We start from the raw sequence: 21,044 nt of genomic DNA, 5'->3' as shown, positions 1-21,044 counted from the left end.
AAAGGTATCTGCTTATTCATGACCAAAATGGTTGTAACATTGGGGTCTTACTAAACTTGCTTCCACTCCTGAGTACAAACTTGTCCAGTTTAGAGGGCTGCTTAACACACATCTCCCTGCCCACACTTTTTTACTAGCAGTGCTCTTGTGTGAGTTTTACCACCTCTGAAAGAGAGTTGATGCTTGGGAGGAGGTGGGGATGGAAGTCTCTTGGCCTTCAGCCATTCTAAATCATCTTTAAACTGCTGTAATGAGAAGTACTACGTAAAGGGATGTGATAATTCAGCAATACTGATGTTAAAGTATGTTTCTTATTAGTGGAAACGTTCAGAAGACAAATGATTTCAGCAAAGACACTCCATGTCATAATGAAATACATTGCCGAGTTTCTGGAGCAAGAGTGTCCGATGTCCATTTTGGTCCCATTTTGATTCTCTTCACAGTTATTCCTAATGTTATGATTGAACCACTTGGTCCATGTCATATAATCAAGGGCAACAGCACACTTCCCAAGGGAGGCAGTGGTATAATCAATAGGATTCTGATGGAGGCACAAAGCAACCCCTCAGACCACCATATGTACCTCTTACTGTTACAGAAAGGCCGGTCACCAGGCCGACGACTCGACCTACACCCGGGCCGACGACTCGACCTACACCCGGGCCGACGACTCGACCTACACCCAGGCCAACGACTCGACCGACGCCAAAGCCAACCACTAGGTATGTGCCGTTGACAACAAGGGCAGTGACGAGGCCTCCACCTCCAACACCACCTCAGTCTACAACATTAAGACCTACACTACCACCACAAAGAACTCCTCTGATAACAACTGAAGAGCCTTCATACATTCCTATTGAAACTACATCTTCCCAAGGAATTACAGATGACAACAGGATCCAGAGAGAGCCTCAGAAACCCCGAGGAGATGTGTTCAGTAAGTAATATACATATCCTTTCACTTATCAGAATTGCAGGTGCAGCGAGGTGAAAGTATGCACTGTACCGTTTGAGTTTTTTGGAACACTTTATCAATGAGAACAAAGACATGACACTGAAAAAGGTCATATGGTAAAGCTGCACAAATAATTGATTTTATTACCTAACAAAAATGTGGGGAGGAAGTTCTGAATCTATTCAACCAAAAATTTCGTTTTTTTACTTCCTGAAATTATTTGTGAGTATATTGTCCTGTACAAGTGCTTAACCTAATTATGCTTTCGGACAGAAGTTTTGGAGAAATGAAAGACATTTTATTAAAAAGTACTGAAATGCAACATAACTCATAAATGGTCAATGGATTCAAATTCAGGGAGTTGAGAGTCACTCTTAGAAAGCATATTTCATTAGCTTTAAGACTGGTAAGAAGTCGGACCATGTCTGATTACCTAAAGACTGTTATGTCACCTATACTGTATGAATTCAAATAGTCGTGGATGTTTATGACTAAGCAATGGGAAAATTGCATAAAAATAACATAGAGACTAATTTTATGGACTGCATCTATGAAAACGGATACATGAAAAGCTGAAGATAGTAAAGATACTCATAGCATGAACACGTGTTGTTTTAAGAGCTTCTCTGAAATCTACAGCAGCATTTCTGCGCCAGCTTTAGTTCATACCACAGAAGACATTACTGGCACATACAGAGTTTCACATATCTGCCAAGAAATACTCAACACCCAATTTCTTCTTTGGTTCTGCCGCTAATTTTAGAGACGGGGAGGGTGTGCTGGATCAGCCTTTCTCCTTCAGCTTGATGGTACAATAAAGGTGCTGAAGCAATGTAGTAGGAGGAGAAGTTTGCTGTCTGAGAGCAGGTGTACAGGCAATGTGGGAGGTTTTTTTTCCGGTTGCTTTGGCATCTGTGTGGTAACTTCTTGGGCTGTGTTCTCTTAGGTCACTACACAGTGAAATATCTTGTTCCTTGTAAAAAACAGTTTGTCTTCCCTGTTGACGTTTTATCTGTTGTAGACCGTTTGATAAATTTAAAATGGAGACAAAAGCTGATTTAGTATTTGGGAAGGTAAATCCTGGTACTAATCAGAGGAGTGTGCTTTTGGCTCTGTCAAGGTTATTTTTTAAACAATATATTCAGTTAAAAAGCTAACAACATTTTAATGTAAAATTCTAAAAAGAAATATAGTAAAGGCTCCCAAAATTTAATATAGTGTGAATCAATAGTTAAAAATACAGGGTTCTGCAGAAAGTATTTTAGACTCTCGCATTGCACTTCCCAGGTGTCTCATGTTGCATGTGTTCTCTGGAATTCTAAAGCAGAGGGATAGTTTTCAGCTATTTTCATGAAGTCATAACAATCATCTGTATAAAGCTTATTATTTACAATTAGTCTATCTTTTTTCTCCCAAGAAGCCAGATTTTGAAGCTAATGCTTTCAATACATATGCTTCAGATATAGGGGTTTGGAAGGTAGGAGAGTAAAAGTTTTTTCAAGTTTGTTTTCTGGTTGTAAGCTTACATTGTGGTACATATAACAAGCGCAGGACAAAAATGATCTTTGCAAAGTGTTTATCAACTCTTTATTTAGGTCAGCTGCCACCCTTTGAGGTTTGTGATATACATACATAGCTTCCAAGACTTCAGTGCACAATACAGCAGGATTCGGAGTCAAGCACAAGCAACTGTTAGTGGCCTCAGTAGGTCATACAGGGACAGATAGCTCCTCAGATCGAGCAATCAGCGTGTCTTTAATTGCATATTATTTCTTCTATCCCTGCTACAAATATACTTGATATACATGTGTGTGACATAACCGTGTGACTGAAGGCATATTCATGGTAGGAATTTGCATGGGGCTAGCAGTGTGATCCTTCATGATGCTGGCCTCTTTTATCCGCTCTCTTTTATCTCTTTTGCTCTCCTTTCTGCTCTTTTTCCCCCTCTCTTTTCTCTTCTGGCAGCTTTGAAAGTATCACCTAGGTAGTGGTCACTGGTGTCCCCTCTCAGCTTCTCTTCGTCCAGAGGCGTTTACGTACTGAGTATGCAAAAGCATTTGTTTAGGATTTGAAACCTAGAGTCAGGTGCAAAAGAGTTATGTTCCAGAAGAATGTGTTACCTTGTCAAGGAAAGCACTGCTTGTAGAGTAAGGTGCCTGACTCTGTGAGGCTGCAGCTGTTCTGCAGGATGGCAGATTTTTCATTTTGCGGATTTTTTCATTTGCCTCAGTATTTCCACAGGGAAGGGGCTCTCTCAGCTACTTCCTTCAGCTTCCTTAAAACTTGCTGGTTTAATCTCACCTACATCAGGTGTCTTTGTAGTGTTCCTGGGTTGTGGATTCATTTGGCTTATCCTGAGCCTCTTTAGGTTCATTTCCCCACATCATCTGCTTCTCCAGTTGAGGCAGCAAAGAAACTAGTTCTCAAAAATGAATTTGCACTTTGGTCCCCATATGCCTCCCTGAGAAGAGAAGAGAAGAGAAAACCTTGTTCTTGCTGCCTTTATTTGTTTCCCATAGGACAATGCAGGCAGCAATTCAGTCATCTTATAACACTCGTTGTCTTGGAAAACAGAGGAGGAAATTGATGTTAGGCCCACTTAGATCATGAAGTAGGACTTCAGTTTTGTAAAGTCTTCAGAAGTTATGTTGTCTTCTTAGATGGCTGCCAAGGGCTGTTGCATCCCAGAGAGTCACAAAACGTAGTGTTTTATCACACAAGGATGGGCAAAACCCAGCACAGAGAGCAGTGTAGCCAGCAACCACTGGCAATTCTGATCTTCCAGCCCGTAGCATCTGCTGAAGACCTCAAAATTATAGTTGTGTTTTTAAACTAGGTTATCTTGTGATGCACGGACTTCTTCCTTCCTCCCCCCCCCCGCCCTTCAGGCTCTGAAGTCTTAGCCAGACTTTAACAAAGCAGCATGACAGTAGATGCTGCTTTGCTTAGCCGTATCAATAGGCAGTACTTCTGTTCGGCAATACATGGCAAAGGGTAGTTGGTGCACTGTACACTGGTGGATGTCCTACTGCTGCAAACATACTGGTCTCGGATTGGTCCACATCAGGAGAGGAAACACGCCTGGGCAAGTGTACTTGTTTTCTGCAAGCCTCTCTCAAATTTTAGTTTTTCATTATTTAACCATTTCCTGAGCTTACCTTTGGTGACTCGTTGCTCCCTGTTTTCTCCCTTCATTGTTAGTTGACCTGCTGTACCACGCGCTGAGTAAACTCATCCTAAGCTTTCACTTCAGAGCACTCTTGAATGTGCTGCTCAGCTTGAAATCAGCTGAGGACCAGTGAAATTGGTCTGTTCCGTGGTGCCAAAGAGCATAAATGATAATAATGCTGATAATGTTCTTTAAATGCCTTTGCAGTTTTTGAAAGGTATTGGATTGTTGTGTTTCTTTAGCTGCTTTACCCCTTTTCTAAAAGTGCCTGCAGTGGCTTTGGGGAGCTGCTTTTTCAGAGAACAAAAAAATGAGTATTATTTAAGATGGAATTCCTACACTTGGCCTTTGAACCACTTAGTCAGATGCAGACAGTGGAATCTGGCACCAAGGATAATCTTCTCCTGATATGGATATGGGGGGAATGGCAATGAGGGAGGAATGCAGTGATGGCTTAATATTTAACTGTTTCAGGACTGCTACAAAGTACAGTGAAGTACAGAGGAATCTTTTCTGGTTACTCAAATGGATAAAGTCTCTAACAAATAGAAAGTACTTCTCGATAAGACTATGAATTTCTGCTACCATCAGGATCTGGGTGATAAGCATTAAAAGCATAAGCTTAAAGACAAAGCCTAATACTAGATATCAGCTGAGCAAGAACAAAACTCCGTATCTGTATTAAAAAGATAGTTCAGCAATTTTCCTTCTTAGCCCTTAGTGGAGCTGAAAAGATTAGAATTAGGAGACTTTTCTCATAACAACTACTAAAAAAAATTAAAGATTGGAATAAAACTTGATTTTTTTTCTGCTCCCCCTTCAATGACTGAAAAGTCCTTAGTGCAGTAAATGCAGTTATGTGATCCTTGAAGCTGTTGAATAAAGAGAAATGCTAAAAGCAAAGAATGTGAGTTTTGTTATTCCCTGATATCATTAGAGTAGCGTTCCTTTTGTCTTCATTGTTCTGGCACCTGTTAAAATGTGTTTGTCGTAATATTTAAGCATTTAAGATAGGCACTTTGTTCTGTTTGTACTCTGAAGCTAAATCCTAAGATCTAGGAGTCTTACAAATCACACCCTCCGTCAATCTTACAGCTAGTTTTATCCCCAGATCTGATATGCAAGCTTCTGTAGACTACTTATTTCAGCTGTGTTTCCCTGAAACTCACTTGGAGCTCTGCACCTCCTGAATCGTAGAAAAGCAGGCAGGTTGCTTTTCAGAAAGATATATAATTAGATGTTTGACTTAGGTCAAAGTTAACAAGCAACTGTCTGAGAAGTGCGAGATTGGACTTCAGAGTGGCCGCACGCTAGCACCATCTCTCCCCTCTTAGGCAAATGGTACTGTAGAGACAGGTGGGAGAGTCCATGAAAGCCCTTTCTGAAATAATTCTGTGAAATTTGAGTCTGTGGAGTTTTAGGCAACATATCCTGGACACTGCGGCTGTGCAGATAAAAGGGTGATGTGTACCTCTCTGTTGCCCCTTCTTTTTAGCCCAGCATATGTCAAGTCTTTGCTGGAGGAAAACCGGACGTATTCTTGTTTACTAAATCTGACTGACCTCTGGACTACCCTTCTTTTTAGCTATTTTCTACTAATTCAGCGTGAGATCTCGTCGCTTGTGGGGTTTTTTTGGAAGTGGAATTTAACAACTTTCAATCGTAACGATTCAGTCAAAAAATCTTTGTCCTTTTTTGTTGTTATTGTTGTTCTTCACAAATGGGAAGCTTGGTCATGATTATTGTGTGGAACGGAACCGCATAAAAGCGCAGTGTTTGTTGTAAGGCAGAACACTGTATTCTTAATAGTAATAACAATTACTAATAACATGAAGCTGCACTTCATGTTTTGTTTTGGTTTCGTAACACTAAAACAGTGATTATTCCGTAATTAAAATAACCTGACATGTGTGCACACCATCTCTTGTACTCCTAAACTCAACAACTAGCAAGTAAAGGGAAAAAAAAGTCCTAATGTTTTCCCAAAGGATTAAAAAGCTGAAAAGAAATCAGTCTTAAGTCAGTTATTAAATTTTTCCCCCCACATTCATGTATCTGTGAAGAACTTGGCTCATGAATGTTGAGAATATGGTATTGTTGATGTACTGGCTCACTCAGAGCTTATAAAATTCTCCAAGAAAAAGAAGCCAAGTTTATATTTAACAATCTTTATCAAACCATTGAAGTTAAGTGAAAAGCACACTGATACACTATATAAAGTACACATAAAGGGCTTGGAAAGCTTGCAGAAAATAATTGTGCCAAATACTTTCTCCCACGATCGCCACTCAACCTATCAGTCGTCGTAGCAAAAAGAAGCGTACACATGGATCATATTTATGAGTCCTGCATCTCTTATGGTAACTCTTGTTTCGTATCAAGTGCACATTCTTCTAATTAGGTCTGAGCACTGAAGTGACTGGTTTAAAGCTCTGCAACATGTTCTAGAATTTCATAACAGTGTTTGGAGAGGACTTCTGAGAAAAGTTTTGAAGGAATATTTTTTTTTTGTAGAGCTTTAATTGTAGGCAAATATATCAACTTTAATTTGGAGAATGCTTGTATATGTGCACAGATGTAACTCAGATTTGTATAAAATAACCATGCATTAGAAATGGTATTTCAGTAAACTGAAGTAGTTTGGAAAATAAATTCCTAGTGTTTCCTGCGGTATTTTCCATAAAATGGGGACTGGGAAAGGGATCTACAGGGCAACCACATACCTCGAGATTGTGACCCCTGAGTATCCCACAAATCTTAGAGCACGGCTGTGGGTTTTCTCAATGCTCTCTGCCACAGTGTTCGTTCAGAGCCCTATAACTACCTGTGAGTCTGTGATCTGAGCATTTGGTCCCTAAGAAAAATTTAATTTAAGGCACAGGGGAAGAACAGGAAGATAATGAGGTGCAGAGTGTTAAGTTCAGCATTAACCTAGCTGAGAGGAGGATGTTGGTATCCTGTCGGTGTGTGGGGGCCCGAAGGCGATGGCACTGTGAGGTTCCTCGCGGGCCGGAGTCCTCCTGCAGCGCAGGGAGGGGGCAGCTTGCTTTTTCTGTCTGCTCCTGTGGGCCGACCCCTTTCCATCCCCATGTCGTGCAGATGTGGCAGATGGAAAGAGGCTGCAGGTCCATCTCAGAATAGCAGCTACAGTACAAACATACGCTGTGCTCAGCAGTTTTGAAGTGAATTTCTGACTTGTTGTCCATAGCATAGGAAATGAACGGTATCTTTTTTCCTTAGCGCAGTCTGAGAAGAAGAAAGGTGAGGTGGTAGTCCCTGGGGGTGCAGCAGAGATGTGTCTCACGCGTGGGGACTGCTGCACTCCACGGGGAGCAGCAGCGTGGTTGTTTTGCAAGGCGAAACTCCACTCTGAGAGCGTATCCAAGGCAAAATTTCAGTCAGAGAACTGTCCTGCCAGAAATGACAGCAAGTAACTTGCAGGATGCTGTTAGTTCATCAGGCTTTGTAAGTAAATACTGCTGCAAACTTTGCTGTCCCCGGTGGCTGGCCACAGTAAGCCCAAGAAATTGAATTACTAGTTTTGAACATTCCTGAGCAAACTCACAGAATTGAATTGAAGTGGTGCCGCTAGCTGCTGCGTGTACCACAGTGGCGGTGGTTGTCCGTGCCTGTAATGCAGTTAGAGCTGCGTAAGCGTGTGTGTACTGTTAGGTGCCAGAACAGCTTGCAGCGTCATACGCACCTCTGCAGGTGTGACTGTAGCTGTACGATGTGCTTGTTCAACTGTCCCGCCTAGAGATAGATACACCTCTTGGGAAAGACAGGACTATACTGCTGGGATTAAGGTGAATGATGGTTTTAGAGCATTCCTGTTTTGATTTTTTTTTTTTTTTTTTTGCTGTCTGAGGTAAACAGATTTTTTTTTTCTTTGTATATTTGATGTAGTATTTGCATGTAACGGTACTGCAGGGTGATTATTGGCATAGGTGGTGTGGGCTGTGCACGTGTAACATTTCTTTATGTTAAATCTCTAAATTCTAATCCCGCAAGCAAAAAACCAGCTTAAACAAAGCAGCAAAATTATTATTACAAACAATGTATCCAGACTTCAAGCTTTTTATGTATTTATTTTTATTAGACAAAATTTCCACCCAAGATCTGTAGCCTATAATATTACTTTTAAAATACATTAGCATTTGGTCGACCTTTTATCAGGCTGCTTATTTTGTCTTAATTCCAAAAAGCAGAAAGCTACTTCATTCTTCCTTTTTGTTTTGTTCTGTCTTCTAGCGTTACAGGAGCTCTTGCGGCAGTGCTATTTAGGCATTGTCCTAGTGCAAACGAAGGTCTTCCTACCTTTGATTTGATTTCCTGAAAACAACAGTCCTCTATTTCAGTTTAGAATTGTAAATCGTCTCAATTCTTCTTGTTCTCACTTGCCTAAGAAGCCTATAGAGACATTAAGATACTTATTTTAGCACTGCCAATGGAAAACACGTCAAGTTTTTAATAGATAAGGCCCTCACAAATACTGTAGGTGTCACAGGTGTCTCTAACATTTAAGGAGATGTCTGAAACATGTTACTAATGTTATTAATTATGCGCCAGACCTGCCTCTAAAAGAGGAATTTCCAAGACAGCTCTATCCAGTGCAATCTGTTTATCTCTAGTTGACAGCTGTCCATCAGGCACGACATCGGTGTGTTACTTCTGGAGACGTATACAGACTGGCACAGCGTCTTCAGAAGTAAGTGGAAGTCTTTGCAGACACCTGATTTTGGCAGCCATCGTTCCCACAGAGACCTCTTAAATTTAAGGTTTCCTGGCTGCTGATTGTCTAACAACCTCTGGGCTTGTTAATCACCGAGAGTGTTCCTTCTTGTAGCTGAGGACAGCAACTGAAGGACAGACTGTGTTGGAAAGCACAACGTATAATTACAGTTGAATTCCAGCATCTACTAGCGCTTTTCCTTCTCAGCTCTCAGTACAATCCTGATAATTGTTTAGGGAGCGCTAATCCTTTGCTGTTGGGTGGATGTACCTTCAGCGGTGCGGGGAAGGTTAGGGCTGTGTGGCACCTCTTCCAGGCACCACCGCCTCCTCTTGAGATTCTCCTATAAACATCTGTGGAAGGTGAGTGGATCAGAAAGTTTGAGCAAGAGCTTTAATGTAGCTTGATTTTACTGAGAATCCACTGCCTTTAAAAGTCCATATGGAAGGGGAATGGTGTGCTTCAAGGTTAAAGCTTTTTTCTTTCTTTTTTTTTTTTTTTTTCTCTCCTGGTTAAAAAGGAGCTTTCATTTGAAGAGCCTTTCACAGATTTGGAATCACCTTTTACAGTGCTCAGATAAACGTTACAACATAAATCATAAATCACATAGGCATAAAGTTTATGACTCTTTGTGTTAAATATAATTAAATATATTGAATTCTCCAAAAAAAGCACAATGCCCAGAGCTGCTCTGCTGTTTTTTTTCTTAAAGATAAGGAAGTAGGTCACTAATTTCCTTTATCTCATTCATTTCTGAAAAAACTATTTTTCTCACAGTTCCGCGCCAGCCTGGAGTGAGCAATAATCTGTTTGAAATACTTGAAATTGAAAGAGGGATTACTGCTGATGAATTTGAAGCCAACGATGACCCAGGTAAAGATCACGTCTCCTGTTCAGGGCCTGGGGTTTAGGATTTTTTGAGATTTCTTGGGGTTTTATACATTTTTACAGTACTACTACATCTTGTTTAAACTATGCTTTGTAAAAAGAAAAAAACCCTACCACCTAAGTGAAACTTTATAGTTTTATTTCCTAACAGTTTTAGCACAAAAATGGTGTGAATTGTTAGTAATAGCAATCCTTGGTTTTATTTTAGTATTTTTGTAGATTCTTTTTCTCGTGCTCCTGCATTTAATTTTCATATTTACCGGCTAGTGTCAGCCACAAGGGAAATTGCTGCAGTTCCCAAACCAAAACAATCTAAATCACTATTTTTTTTTTTTTTTTGACCTTCTGCCTAGGTGTGCTGGTACACAGCTGTAATTTTGATAGTGGACTGTGCGGATGGATCAAGGACAGAGATGATGACTTGCACTGGGACCCAGTGAGAGATGCATCAGGTAAGATACCCGTGTACGATGGCATCCTGTAGTTGAAGAACCGAACCACACAGGCTCGAGGTTGATGACTGTTCTCGTATTATGATGAATTTACACAGCTTCTGTTCCCTTTAGTTCTGGGATGTATTTCACACCCACACTTCTGTGTATAAAAATCAAAACTGAGGATTGCCAACATGAAAGAGTGATTGAGAATTTCCACTTTTATCATAGCTGGTAACTTTACAATGGGAATGTCTCTGAAGGAGTAGTAAATGTATTCAGTAAAGGATTTTCTGTCTTAAAAGAATCAGAACAAAAATGTGGACTAGAGAACAACTTTTATTTATGGTAAAACAAAGCTTATTTTTCAAACCACCACGCAAACATAATTATTTCTGTATTACTAGCAAAATTATAGAAAGTGCTGGAAATAGTCTTTGTTCTGCTGCCAAATACAATGTTCTAGTTTAACCTCTCAGTTTGATTTTACTGAATTCTAGTCTAAGTTACGGCAACCTGGATATAGGAAAACTTACTCTAACTGGAAGGAAGAGAAGTTAGGTAGTGAGACTTCTGAAAATGGGTACGTTTGGGATGGTAAAAAGTGACCCTGCGACGACTATTGCAGGGAAGCGCTCGCTAGCCGCTTGCGGGATAGGAGGAGCCTGGCAGCGGCACTGCTGGTCAGCCAAAGCAGCCGCCCCTCCACTCGCACACCTCTGGCACGTAGTCCCGGCAGAGCTGCACCTCTGCGGTGCTGAAAGGTAGTCCTGTTTTGTCCCCTGTGGATTTCACTGTCTGGCACCGAGAGGCGGGCTGTCCTTGCCTACGTACCCTGCCCCAGCAGTGCTGGGGATTAGACACACATCTCTGGCTGCCTGTAACGATGGGATTACTTCATCCCCAGAAGAGCAGCCTTTGAAGTGCACAATGCTTACATTGTGTGAGGGGATGGCAGACTTCGGAAGGAAACGCGCTCTCAGGCGCTAAAATGTTATAGGTTAAGTTGAGGGAGGGCGAGGGCACCGAGAGCCATTTTCCTTATGCACCACCTCATCACAGATGTCTGTCCTTATACCCTGCCATTGACCAGACAGTCATTTGCCGCCGCAGCAGGCGACCTGGCACCTTTTTCAGGCTCTGGAGCTGGCTGAGCGGAGGTGCTGCCGGCCCCCTACCCACCCACAGGCACGCTCTAGCAGTTCGTATGCTCCTTACCACGCTTAGAAAGTCTCGTGAATGTCTCAGAGAGCAGAGCTCCTTCCGCCGGCAGGTGAGAAAACAGGTAGCTGGCTCCTGCTTGCAGACTGGCATTTCACAAAAAAGAAGATCACACATAATTCAAAAGTCTTTTTGAAACAATGGATTTAAAGGCGTTTTGTTTCTGAGAAAGTCACTCAAAGCATATTTATTACCTGTATTCAAAAACTGTTGTTAATACTAATGAAGTTCCAGAACAATGATTTTTTTTTTTTTTAACTTTTTTTTTTTTTTTCTGTCCTGTGTTGCTTCCCGGTCAGGGACAATCTCGGCTTTTTGTTTCCTGTGTATGTTCTGCTGCTGTTGACACAACCTGTTAAAACTAGTCCCTTGAAGTCACCCACCCACTCCCTCCTGTCTGGAATACCTTGTTGGAAGGATTTATTTTCACAGCTTGTTCCTGAGTGTTTGCTTTCACCTTTCAAAGGTTGCTATTTATTGGTTTATCAGAATCTGCATTTTGAAAGGTGCAATGCTGAAGCCTTACAAGCTTATCTTGCAGGCAGAGAATGCTGATTTGAGGGGACCTTTTCCTGCAGGGGCTTGCCTACAAATACGTTGGCTTTGTGCTTACCTAAATCTGTTTCCTATTGATTGGATTCAGTCACTGTAACTATCCGAAACAGATGCAGGTAATGAGTCAAGTCAGTACTTCTATAGTGATATAGTTATATCTACAACAAACAGGTGCAGTTATTTAAACTCTAGTATGCTTATTTTAGCGGTGAGTGACCTTGATGCAAAAACAGTGCATTAAAAAAAAAAAAAAAACAACCCAAAAAACCCCCAAAACATTTTAACAGGTCCCTGGACAAATGAGTCCCACTTTTCATGCCCAAGTGCAGATCCGGGGCCCCAGAGAGCAGCATAATACTTTGCTTTGTTCAATCTCATGGAGACCAAAGAATTTACAAACCTCTGTGGAAGCAGTGAATTGGAGACAAGGTTGGCTTTCCTTTTAAGCGTGTGACAAGCCCTGGTACTTCGGCATTAAAATCTCACAGCTTTTGAGGGAAATCATTGTGGCTTTCAAAAAGAAGCTTTCAAAAAATATAGCTCTGGTTGAGTAGTAGCAGGGCGACAATTTAAATGAAAAATATTTTTCTGTTCTATAATTAAGTAAAGGCTCTGGTTGTCAACAATATTACAAACCCCCAATGTTTCTACTACATCAGTTTCAACTAAGTAGCCTAAATGCCACCTATACCTTCAGTTCATTAAACCTGGATTTTTTTTTTTAAGAAAAAAAAAATTAAAAACTCGTTGAAAAAAAAAGATTCTTAGGTTCAGCGTGAGATAAGAATCTTTTTAATTTTTATTTTTTAAAAGTGAACCCTCCTTCCTCTGGTAATTTCCAATTTTAAAGTTATCATCCACCTTGCAAAAGTTTTAATGAAAAGTACAAAGCAAAAATACAAACGTGGGTTTTCTCCAAGAAAATCTCCATTGACGGTAGTTTTGAGTGCCTGTGTGGATTTATGGACGTATGTGCCCTTTTTGGGGGGAGGGGGGGTGGGGGGTGGTGTTAATGCACGTTGCCATACCTGAGATCCTCTACTTTTCACGTTCTAGGTGGTTTTATGAAGGCACCTTTACTTCATACATGATCAGAGATAATAACAGTGTTTGAATTAAGCATGTATGTCCACTGACAACTTCCTACTGTTAGAGAAGACTTCAGGGAGCGTATGAAGTTAGCAGCCACTTGGAAATCATTACTGTTTCTAGCTTTCTGTATCTAATCCATATTAAGAGTTTAAATAGTGGTTAAAAAAAAGGCTATCTGTGTTTGCAAATGGATATGCTTTGAGACTTGTTAACACAGTTCCCAAACGAAAGGAAAGAGACAGACCCGTAGCTCAATTACATGATAACTTTTATGCTGGCCCTCTCATTCATCTATCCAGTAGCAAAAAAATGCAGCTTAGGAGGTGCGTAAATGTACACAGTAGCTTTAATATTACTGCGGGTTTAAAATTGTGCAGCCACCATTTGGCAGAAATGAAGGAATATCTGAAATTTTCAAAAGAGGTATTACTTGCTTCGTAGAAAAGAAATTAGATGGGCAAGACCTGACCTGGTACTAATGTAAACAGACCAGCAGCGTAAATCTTACCCTGCAGAAGGAAGACGCATCAGTTCTGGTTCACGTTCCGGCAACTTTATGCCTTATTTAAGACTCGACCTTGTGGAGCCCTTTTTTATTTTTTGATTTTGTAATGACTCCTGTGCATTTGGTCCTGCAACATGGTAGAATTTCAAAAAAGCCCAAAACGTAACTGTTTTTTCTTTTTGCAGGGGGACAGTACCTTACCATCCCTGACCCCAAAGGCAAAGAAGGAAGAGTAGCGCATCTTATCCTGCCGTTGGGTCACATGGCTCAGGCCGGGGACTTGTGCCTGTCGTTTAGGCATAAGGTGTCCGGACTGCATTCTGGTGCCCTCCAAGTCTTCGTAAGGAAAAACGGTGCTCACGGACCAGCTGTCTGGGGAAGAAACGGTGGCCATGGCTGGAGACAGACACACATAACTTTACGAGGACGAGGCATCAAGAGTGTAAGTACCTGTGCATGTGCTGCCTTTTGGGATTTTTTGCGTGAGATGCTGAAGACACTTAGATGGTGTTGCACTGGACTGTTTGTCTTCTGGGTCCAATTTCAGCCTGTGTTCTACTACTTTGATCCCTGCGAATGGAATCACATTAAGGACAAGACAGCCATTGGGCATTTTTTCAGATTAGTTTTATGCCAAAAAAAAAAAAAAAATCCCACCTACAGCAATAGACATACAGGAAATGACGAAACAGCCCATATGGAGCTACCTCATACAGCACGTGTTAAGGGAATCACCATGCAGGAGAGAGCAGTCTAATGGACAGTGACCCACTGTGCACGGATGTCCAAAAAGCCTGTATCAAGATTCCTCCTAAACAATGCTTTAAGTAATACAGTGCCACGAAATAGAAAGAATCGTCTCCTGTGGATTAGTAACTGGCCAAACCAGGGCACAGATATTGAAAATGAGTCATTTTGATAACACAGCAACTTTACATCTGCAATCTCACATGGTTTTATGCTCTTCAGCGTACCTGCAGCTGATCTGGCCAAGGAGGTAAATGTTGACCTAACTATGCCAAGAACACAAAATGGTTTAGAGCAATCAAAAGAAGCTGTCTGAAGTGCCATGGAGAATCTTTTAATACCTGGAAATCTTAGAAACGTTGGGTGATAAACCGATATCAAAAGCTCAGCATTTTTCTTCAACCTCTGCTTGGCTTTGAAGGTAGTTTCTATTTCAGATCTGAAGAAGAGGCTTGGGTGCTTCAGGGCCTGTTCTGCTCTGACTTACATGTCAGGTGGTCTAAAAAGCTCACACATCATAATGTTCATGGTAGGAGCAGGCTACAACACACACAGGATATAGTTCTAAAATTAATATTAAGGCTGTAATTACCGCACATAATTGTCTCAAAACTTTACCTCAGCAACAGTAACAAAGATGCCTGACCTTCTGTTAGCTGTACATGAATGTCAGACTGAGAATGTGGAAATTCCTAACAGGTGAACAATATATTTGCCCCATTCTTACCCATTTTTGCAAAGTTCAACACTTCTGGCAATCCTCAGCTCGGTCTCACCTGACAGAGTCGTTCATTAAATAAGTGTGTATCGCTAATATGTTTGCTGGCAGAAAAGCAAATGAGTTTTAGAGACCCCAAACAAGACCCGCAGTTCTCCTTTGCGGTGTCCTCTGCCTCTTGACCACCTCAGCAGTAGCGGTCAGCACGGTTTGCCAACCGTTACTGGTCCACAGACTAGAGCTGCCTCGTGGCATCTTACGGAACAGTTGAGTTTGGGATCTTTCCCAGCCAGCACGGGCAGCCTGGGCTGCTGACCCCAACCACTTATTCCAAGGGTCAGGGAATGCGAGAAAACTGTAGGTAAGCAGGGAAGGCCTCTGCCACAGAGAAATCAGGAGGAAATATGGAAGCTTTATTTTTTAGCGAATTAAAAGCCCAAACCAACGCAACGCTAGTGATTTTAGGGAGGGCCTGCTGGAAACCTTGAGAAGAATAGGAATGGAGACCAGAATCCTTCATCACACTTTCTAATGAATTAGCTCTGTGTAAATTATTTTAAAAATACACCCAAAATGACGAAAAAAAAATCAGTATATTCCATAGACTGACATCCTCCATTCCTGTTCCTTATTTCAAAGTGTGCTTTCAGCAAGAATCCATATTATTTTTAACTGCACAGCTGAATTTCTGATCTCTGAATCTGAATCTTTCCAGCTCAGTGATAACAGCAGACTCTTACAAAGTTTCGCTGTAGGCTTTGAATAATTTTTAAGCCATGGTGGTTCAGAAATGTGAATTTACAGCAGTAGCACAGGTGAACAATACTGATTTATGGGAAGTGTTTCTTAAAGTCAGCTGTCCGTTCTGTATGTCATCTCTGATTTATGTCCCAGCCCTCGTGGTCAAGCTTTATATTTGTTGAATTAACTCCTACTCAGGCTAAATCCGGACCGCTAATGATCTCTGTAAATCCATGCCCAAACTTCTGCCACCATTTTGTGAGGAGCCAGGTTACCACGAGTCTGCAGGAGCCAGAATTTGTTAAATAAAAGACGGGTGTTTCTAGTTCCCACAACTAAGGCAGCTGCAAGGGGCTTTAGCATGGAAAGCTCCTCTATTAGACAACATTTTTCACAACACAGAGGCAATGTGTTTACCATGAGGGACGATGAAAACAGTGCAGAGATGGTATGTAGAAAGTGCCTGAGATTCTCTTATCTGGAAGTTCATCTCACCTCAGCAGATGGTGCAACTGGAACAACTCTGTCCTGAACTGCTGGTTCTTCACAAAGATCCTACCAAAGTGAAGAAGGGAGAGGATCAGAGACAGAAAAACCAGCCATAATTCGGAGCAGAATAAATAGGCTTTTGTGAGTCAGTTACGATTGCCTGAGCTTTCTTATGCTTTTGCTTTCTTACTGGCGAGACCTCTCTCAATCAAAACTTCTTTCATTTTACTTAATTTTTGCACTCAAATCATTCTATTTCTCTTCCCAGGTTATTTTCAAAGGGGAGAAAGGGAAAGCGAGAACTGGGGATATTGGACTAGATGACGTGATCTTGAGGAGAGGACGCTGCTCTGAAGACCATTAGCAAAGATGATGGACCAGCACAGTCATCTCCTCTAGCCCTTCTCGTGCTGTTCCTACCAAGCTTTGAAACAGAACTGCACGAAAAAGAAGTTGTTGGAGAAGGACAACTTCTTTAGTGGTCTGCTAAGTGCAATCTCACTGAAACTTCACTTCAAACATGGAGAGCACCTCCCAGGATTCAGGAAATCCAATCCCATGCTGGTTGTTCCTATGAATCCTTACCCCTAAAACATATTTTGTAGGTAATAGCTTTAGCCCCTGTCAAGCCTGGTGAGCGCTCACACAAAGAGCACTTGTGAAAAAGGGAGAATTAATTACAAAGGGTGGCAAAAGAAAGCTCCAGCTTAAAAAGGTGTAGCATTAACTGATAGTCATTGTCTTCCCGTAGTGCTACTCTTTCATTGATTAGACTGGAGAGACAGTGGGATTGATCTAGCTTCAGAGTCACCTCCGATTAGCAGAAGCCTGGACCTGAACTATGGCTTACTGCCGCTGACCTTTGAAGAAGGGATTGCTTCATATTAAATCGCATTTATTTTGGTGTTGCATCTGTATTAACAAAAAGCAGTTATATAGAGTAGGCGCTGCATCCTGTAATATTGCTGCTGCTGTGTTTTGTGTATATGTGTATGGTTATTAACATATTTATGTTTCTAATATTTACAGACTGTAGTTGCAAGGTAATTGGCAGCCGTGCTTTCTTAGTGTACAAGGCAGCATATTCTTTGATCCCGCTGGTCGTGCCAATGGATACGTTACCAAAGTCAGTTAATGGTGCTCACTGAAAAACGCTGGTGCAGTTTTTCACGTTGTAATACGCTGAAGGCAAAAGACCAAACCCTTACCTGATGTAAACTGGCATCTGATAACGCTGTACGAGTTTGCATTTAGCTCAGGAGCAAGCTAAAGGGCTCTCAGTCCTGCAAGAATCCGTTGAAGACTGAGCAGCCCGGAGAAGGTAACTTGCATCTTGTACGACTGAGCCCGTTGACGCTACCAGGAGTGTTCCCCTCCCGCAGGTGGTACAAGCCGACGCATCAGCAAAAAGGGCAGCTGTGCTAATGCTGTGTGAACAACTCAGACCCTGAAATGCCTTGAGCAACCCTTGTCAAATGTCCGCGTCCCATCCGACTCTTCTGTATATAATAAACATTTTATTCTTTAGAACTAGAACAACTATTAGCTCTAGCTGGAACTAAATATTTAACAGAACTTTGGACTCGTTTTTTAGTTACGTATCATGCATGTGGCGTGCAGTTTCCCAGGGAATTCTTCTGTTTGGTTAGGGATTTTTTAGAGGAGGAACAACATCATTGCTGCTAACGATTCTAGATTTCACAAAGTAATTGTAGCATTTAAGAAAATGACAAGAGATTGATAAAATATTGTTAGTGGCACAGCCTTAAAGCTTCAAAAATGTATATATATAAGAAATAAGTCTCAGATTCTTTAAAATACGTAAATACAATGTAAAATAAATGTCAGCTTCATATCATGTTATAAAAACATGATAAAAAAAATTTTCACATTAAGCCTTGTACAAAATCCACAGAGACAAAATTGCAAGACCATTAGAGGCCTCATTCCAAACCCCTGTTTCAGACAAACTACTGTTTTGGAAATACTTTTCAATTTTGTCCCCTAGGACAAAGCACAGTACATACAGCAGAAGTTTATGTGACCAAACAGATAGTCTCCTGCAAAACTGTATCAACAAACATTTTGAAAAGGAAAAAACAATGCATTTGTAAACATTTTAAAACTACTTCGCTTCAAATACGATCTTGGTTTTTTTTTCCTCTAATGTTACTTTGTAATATGTCAGAAATATTTGTGAATAGTTGAAAGACCTTGTTGTTATTTTAAAGTAATCAGTAAAGGAGGCTGTTACTTGCTACTAATTGGAAATCTTGTTGTCATTTCTGGATCAAAAGTCTTATTTTTCTTGCAGTGAAATGAACCAAAAAGATGACAGTTCAACCACAGTGAAGTAGCTCTCGTTACCAGATTTAAAAATAAAAGTACATTTCACTATAATAAGACAAGAGCATTATATGTATTATTCAAAAGGAAGAATGATGATTTTCAACCTAGCTTTTTTTTAAGAACAGTTTTTTCTGCAATATAAAATGTACATTTTTACAAGAAAAAAGCAGCTACCATAGCTCCACACCCTACTGAACCTGCACAAACTGCTACACTCTTTGGCATCTAACACGATTAACACATTTTCGTCTGGTTCCTCTCCACTGGATGAAGATGTCCTTCACCACGTATTACTACAGCTTTCCGAGATCGGGAGTCCCTGGTTAAAACAGAAATCCACCTCCTATCTATGCAAGACAAAGAGGTGTTTTGCCCCTTTACAAATGGCTCCTAGAACCCAGAATTTGCATGAATTCAGAAGGCAAAGAGAAATAAATGCTCAGGTGACACGAAGGATTTGGAGTCTCTGTGTTTTAGGAATTTCATCGCTACAATCAAGCAATTAACAAGTGAAGTGTCAGCTGCCAGTGGACACTGGGGAAGTCTTTGAGGGTCTGGCTCTGAAGGAGCTGCTACGGCTGTCAGTCACTCACCTCTGCAGCTGGGTTGTGCCATGACGCTGTGCGTCACCTTCTCCTCGTGTTTCTGAAGCGAGAAGGCGAGGTGGGTCAGCGGTTCTGTTGTCACAATCCTTCTCCAGCTCTTGCTGTGCCCGCCCTTTCAGGCAGCTCCATACGGCCACACGCGTCAGCCAGGAGGGAGCAGATACTGCCGTTGTCATATGAGCTTCAAGAAAGAGACAAGAATATGGCTTGAGGTCTTCCGAGGAAGTAGGTTCTAAGTGCCCTTCCTGCTCAGGGTTTAGTAAAGAGGTTACCGTGCCAAAAGAAATTCCTGCTTAAATACTTAGGCAAGCAGAAGAAATTGCACTAAATTAACATGAAAACATTCATCAAATGTCCTGTATAACCTCTTGCCAGAATAGAATTTAATTTTAAAAGACGTTAAAACTTTTTTCCCAAAAAAGATTGAAAATAAAGTTTCTTCATAAATTACAGGTACGGTGACCAGTGGCAGTGTGCATTTACTGCATTCGCTGACATCAAAGTGAGCACAACGGAAGGGACTAACACAAGATGTTGTTTTCGGGTTCCATTCTATACGGTCACCTCACCTCTCATCACAGCCGTGTCATCGAGTCACCAGTGAGTGAGTGCCTTCATTAAACCCCAGTCGTTCCGGAGAAAAGCTTCCCTAGGGCTTGGAGTCAAAACATTGGGTTTAATACATGGTTTTAATCTAACAAGAGTCAGATTAGCCATGAGCAGACAACCTTCAGCAGAATAATGCTCATGACGGCAGCTGCCATCATCCTGCTCTGTCCTCCTGAAGAAAGACACGGCGGCAGCACCCGCCTCCAACCCAAGTCACGGGTCTCTCCACCTACGCCCCATCACAGGCTGCTCCTCCCTACAAACGAGGCACAGTAATTGGCTCAAAGACTGCTAAAATCAGAGAGCGGGGATCAAGCTATGCATTCTCACAGTCACATTGAAACCTGCTCACGCTGCATTTAAAGATAGGCAACAAGATAAACTATAGCTGTTTGCCTGTAAAATTTTAATTGTGAATGTCAGAAAGACAGAGTCATTAACAGGTCAACTGAGGCCCAGTTAAAAATCCTATGCAATTTTTAATTTATATAGAGCTGTATCACAAACACCACGTTATCAAAGTTTTCCTGGTAGTTAAAACACTTTACCTGCTGTTTTATCCTGATGTCCTGGAGTCAGGACACAAGGCTTTAGGCCTTCAGATTTTCCACACCAATAAAAAAAATTTCGAGATGAGCGACACATTGGTATAAACCTGCAACTTTAGAAAGAAAGAAGAGACGTTTTAGTGGTAAGTTCTGTAGCAGATTGAAAGAACGCAGAAATCTCCTCGAGCTTTGAAAGTTAATGCATTCTGAGAGCACACCTACTGCATCAACCTGTCCTGGCAATAAGGGAGGAAATGCATTGTGAACATCGGTAATGCTTTATTTGGTTGAGAGGAAGGTGCCAACGGACCGAAGACCTTCAGACACCACAAAGACAACTTTAACAGTAGAGACTGAAGCACCGATACAGTTCAGACACCAGCTCTGTGTAGGTTTTCAGGATTGTAAATCCAGAGTGAATCAAATCACTTTCTAACTGCTCTAATCTTACCAAGTCTCCTTCTGCACTTTTATGACCCTTCCAAGCCCAAACCCTGGTCCTTCGCTTTGAAACAAATCTTCCTCCAGACAGTGCTCTTGCTGCTTGCCTTGGGCTGAGATAGCATATTTGTTCAAAACCAGATGGTTTAATTTTTATTTATCTATCTCTCTTAAACTTGGCAACCAGCCTGGGTAAAATTACTGAGATCAGGATGGTTGATCCGATTACTGACGGGAGTGCTC

At 41.3% G+C, this 21,044-nt stretch overlaps 1 protein-coding gene across 1 annotated transcript in view; it reads left to right on the top strand.

Moving 5' to 3' along the window:
• NPNT (nephronectin) overlaps positions 1-16,613 on the top strand; it is a 51,320-nt gene extending 34,707 nt beyond the window's left edge. Inside the window, 7 exon segments of the mRNA XM_009885523.1 lie at positions 444-539; positions 542-662; positions 756-937; positions 9,637-9,732; positions 10,101-10,199; positions 13,740-13,996; positions 16,518-16,613. Of these exon segments, the coding sequence (XP_009883825.1) occupies positions 444-539; positions 542-662; positions 756-937; positions 9,637-9,732; positions 10,101-10,199; positions 13,740-13,996; positions 16,518-16,613 (947 nt within the window).
• The last annotated feature ends 4,431 nt before the right edge of the window (positions 16,614-21,044 follow it).

This window comes from Charadrius vociferus, unplaced genomic scaffold (genome assembly GCF_000708025.1).
Source record: "Charadrius vociferus isolate BGI_N301 unplaced genomic scaffold, ASM70802v2 scaffold55, whole genome shotgun sequence".
NCBI lineage: Eukaryota > Metazoa > Chordata > Aves > Charadriiformes > Charadriidae > Charadrius > Charadrius vociferus.
This window is presented reverse-complemented; position numbering and strand designations above follow the sequence as displayed.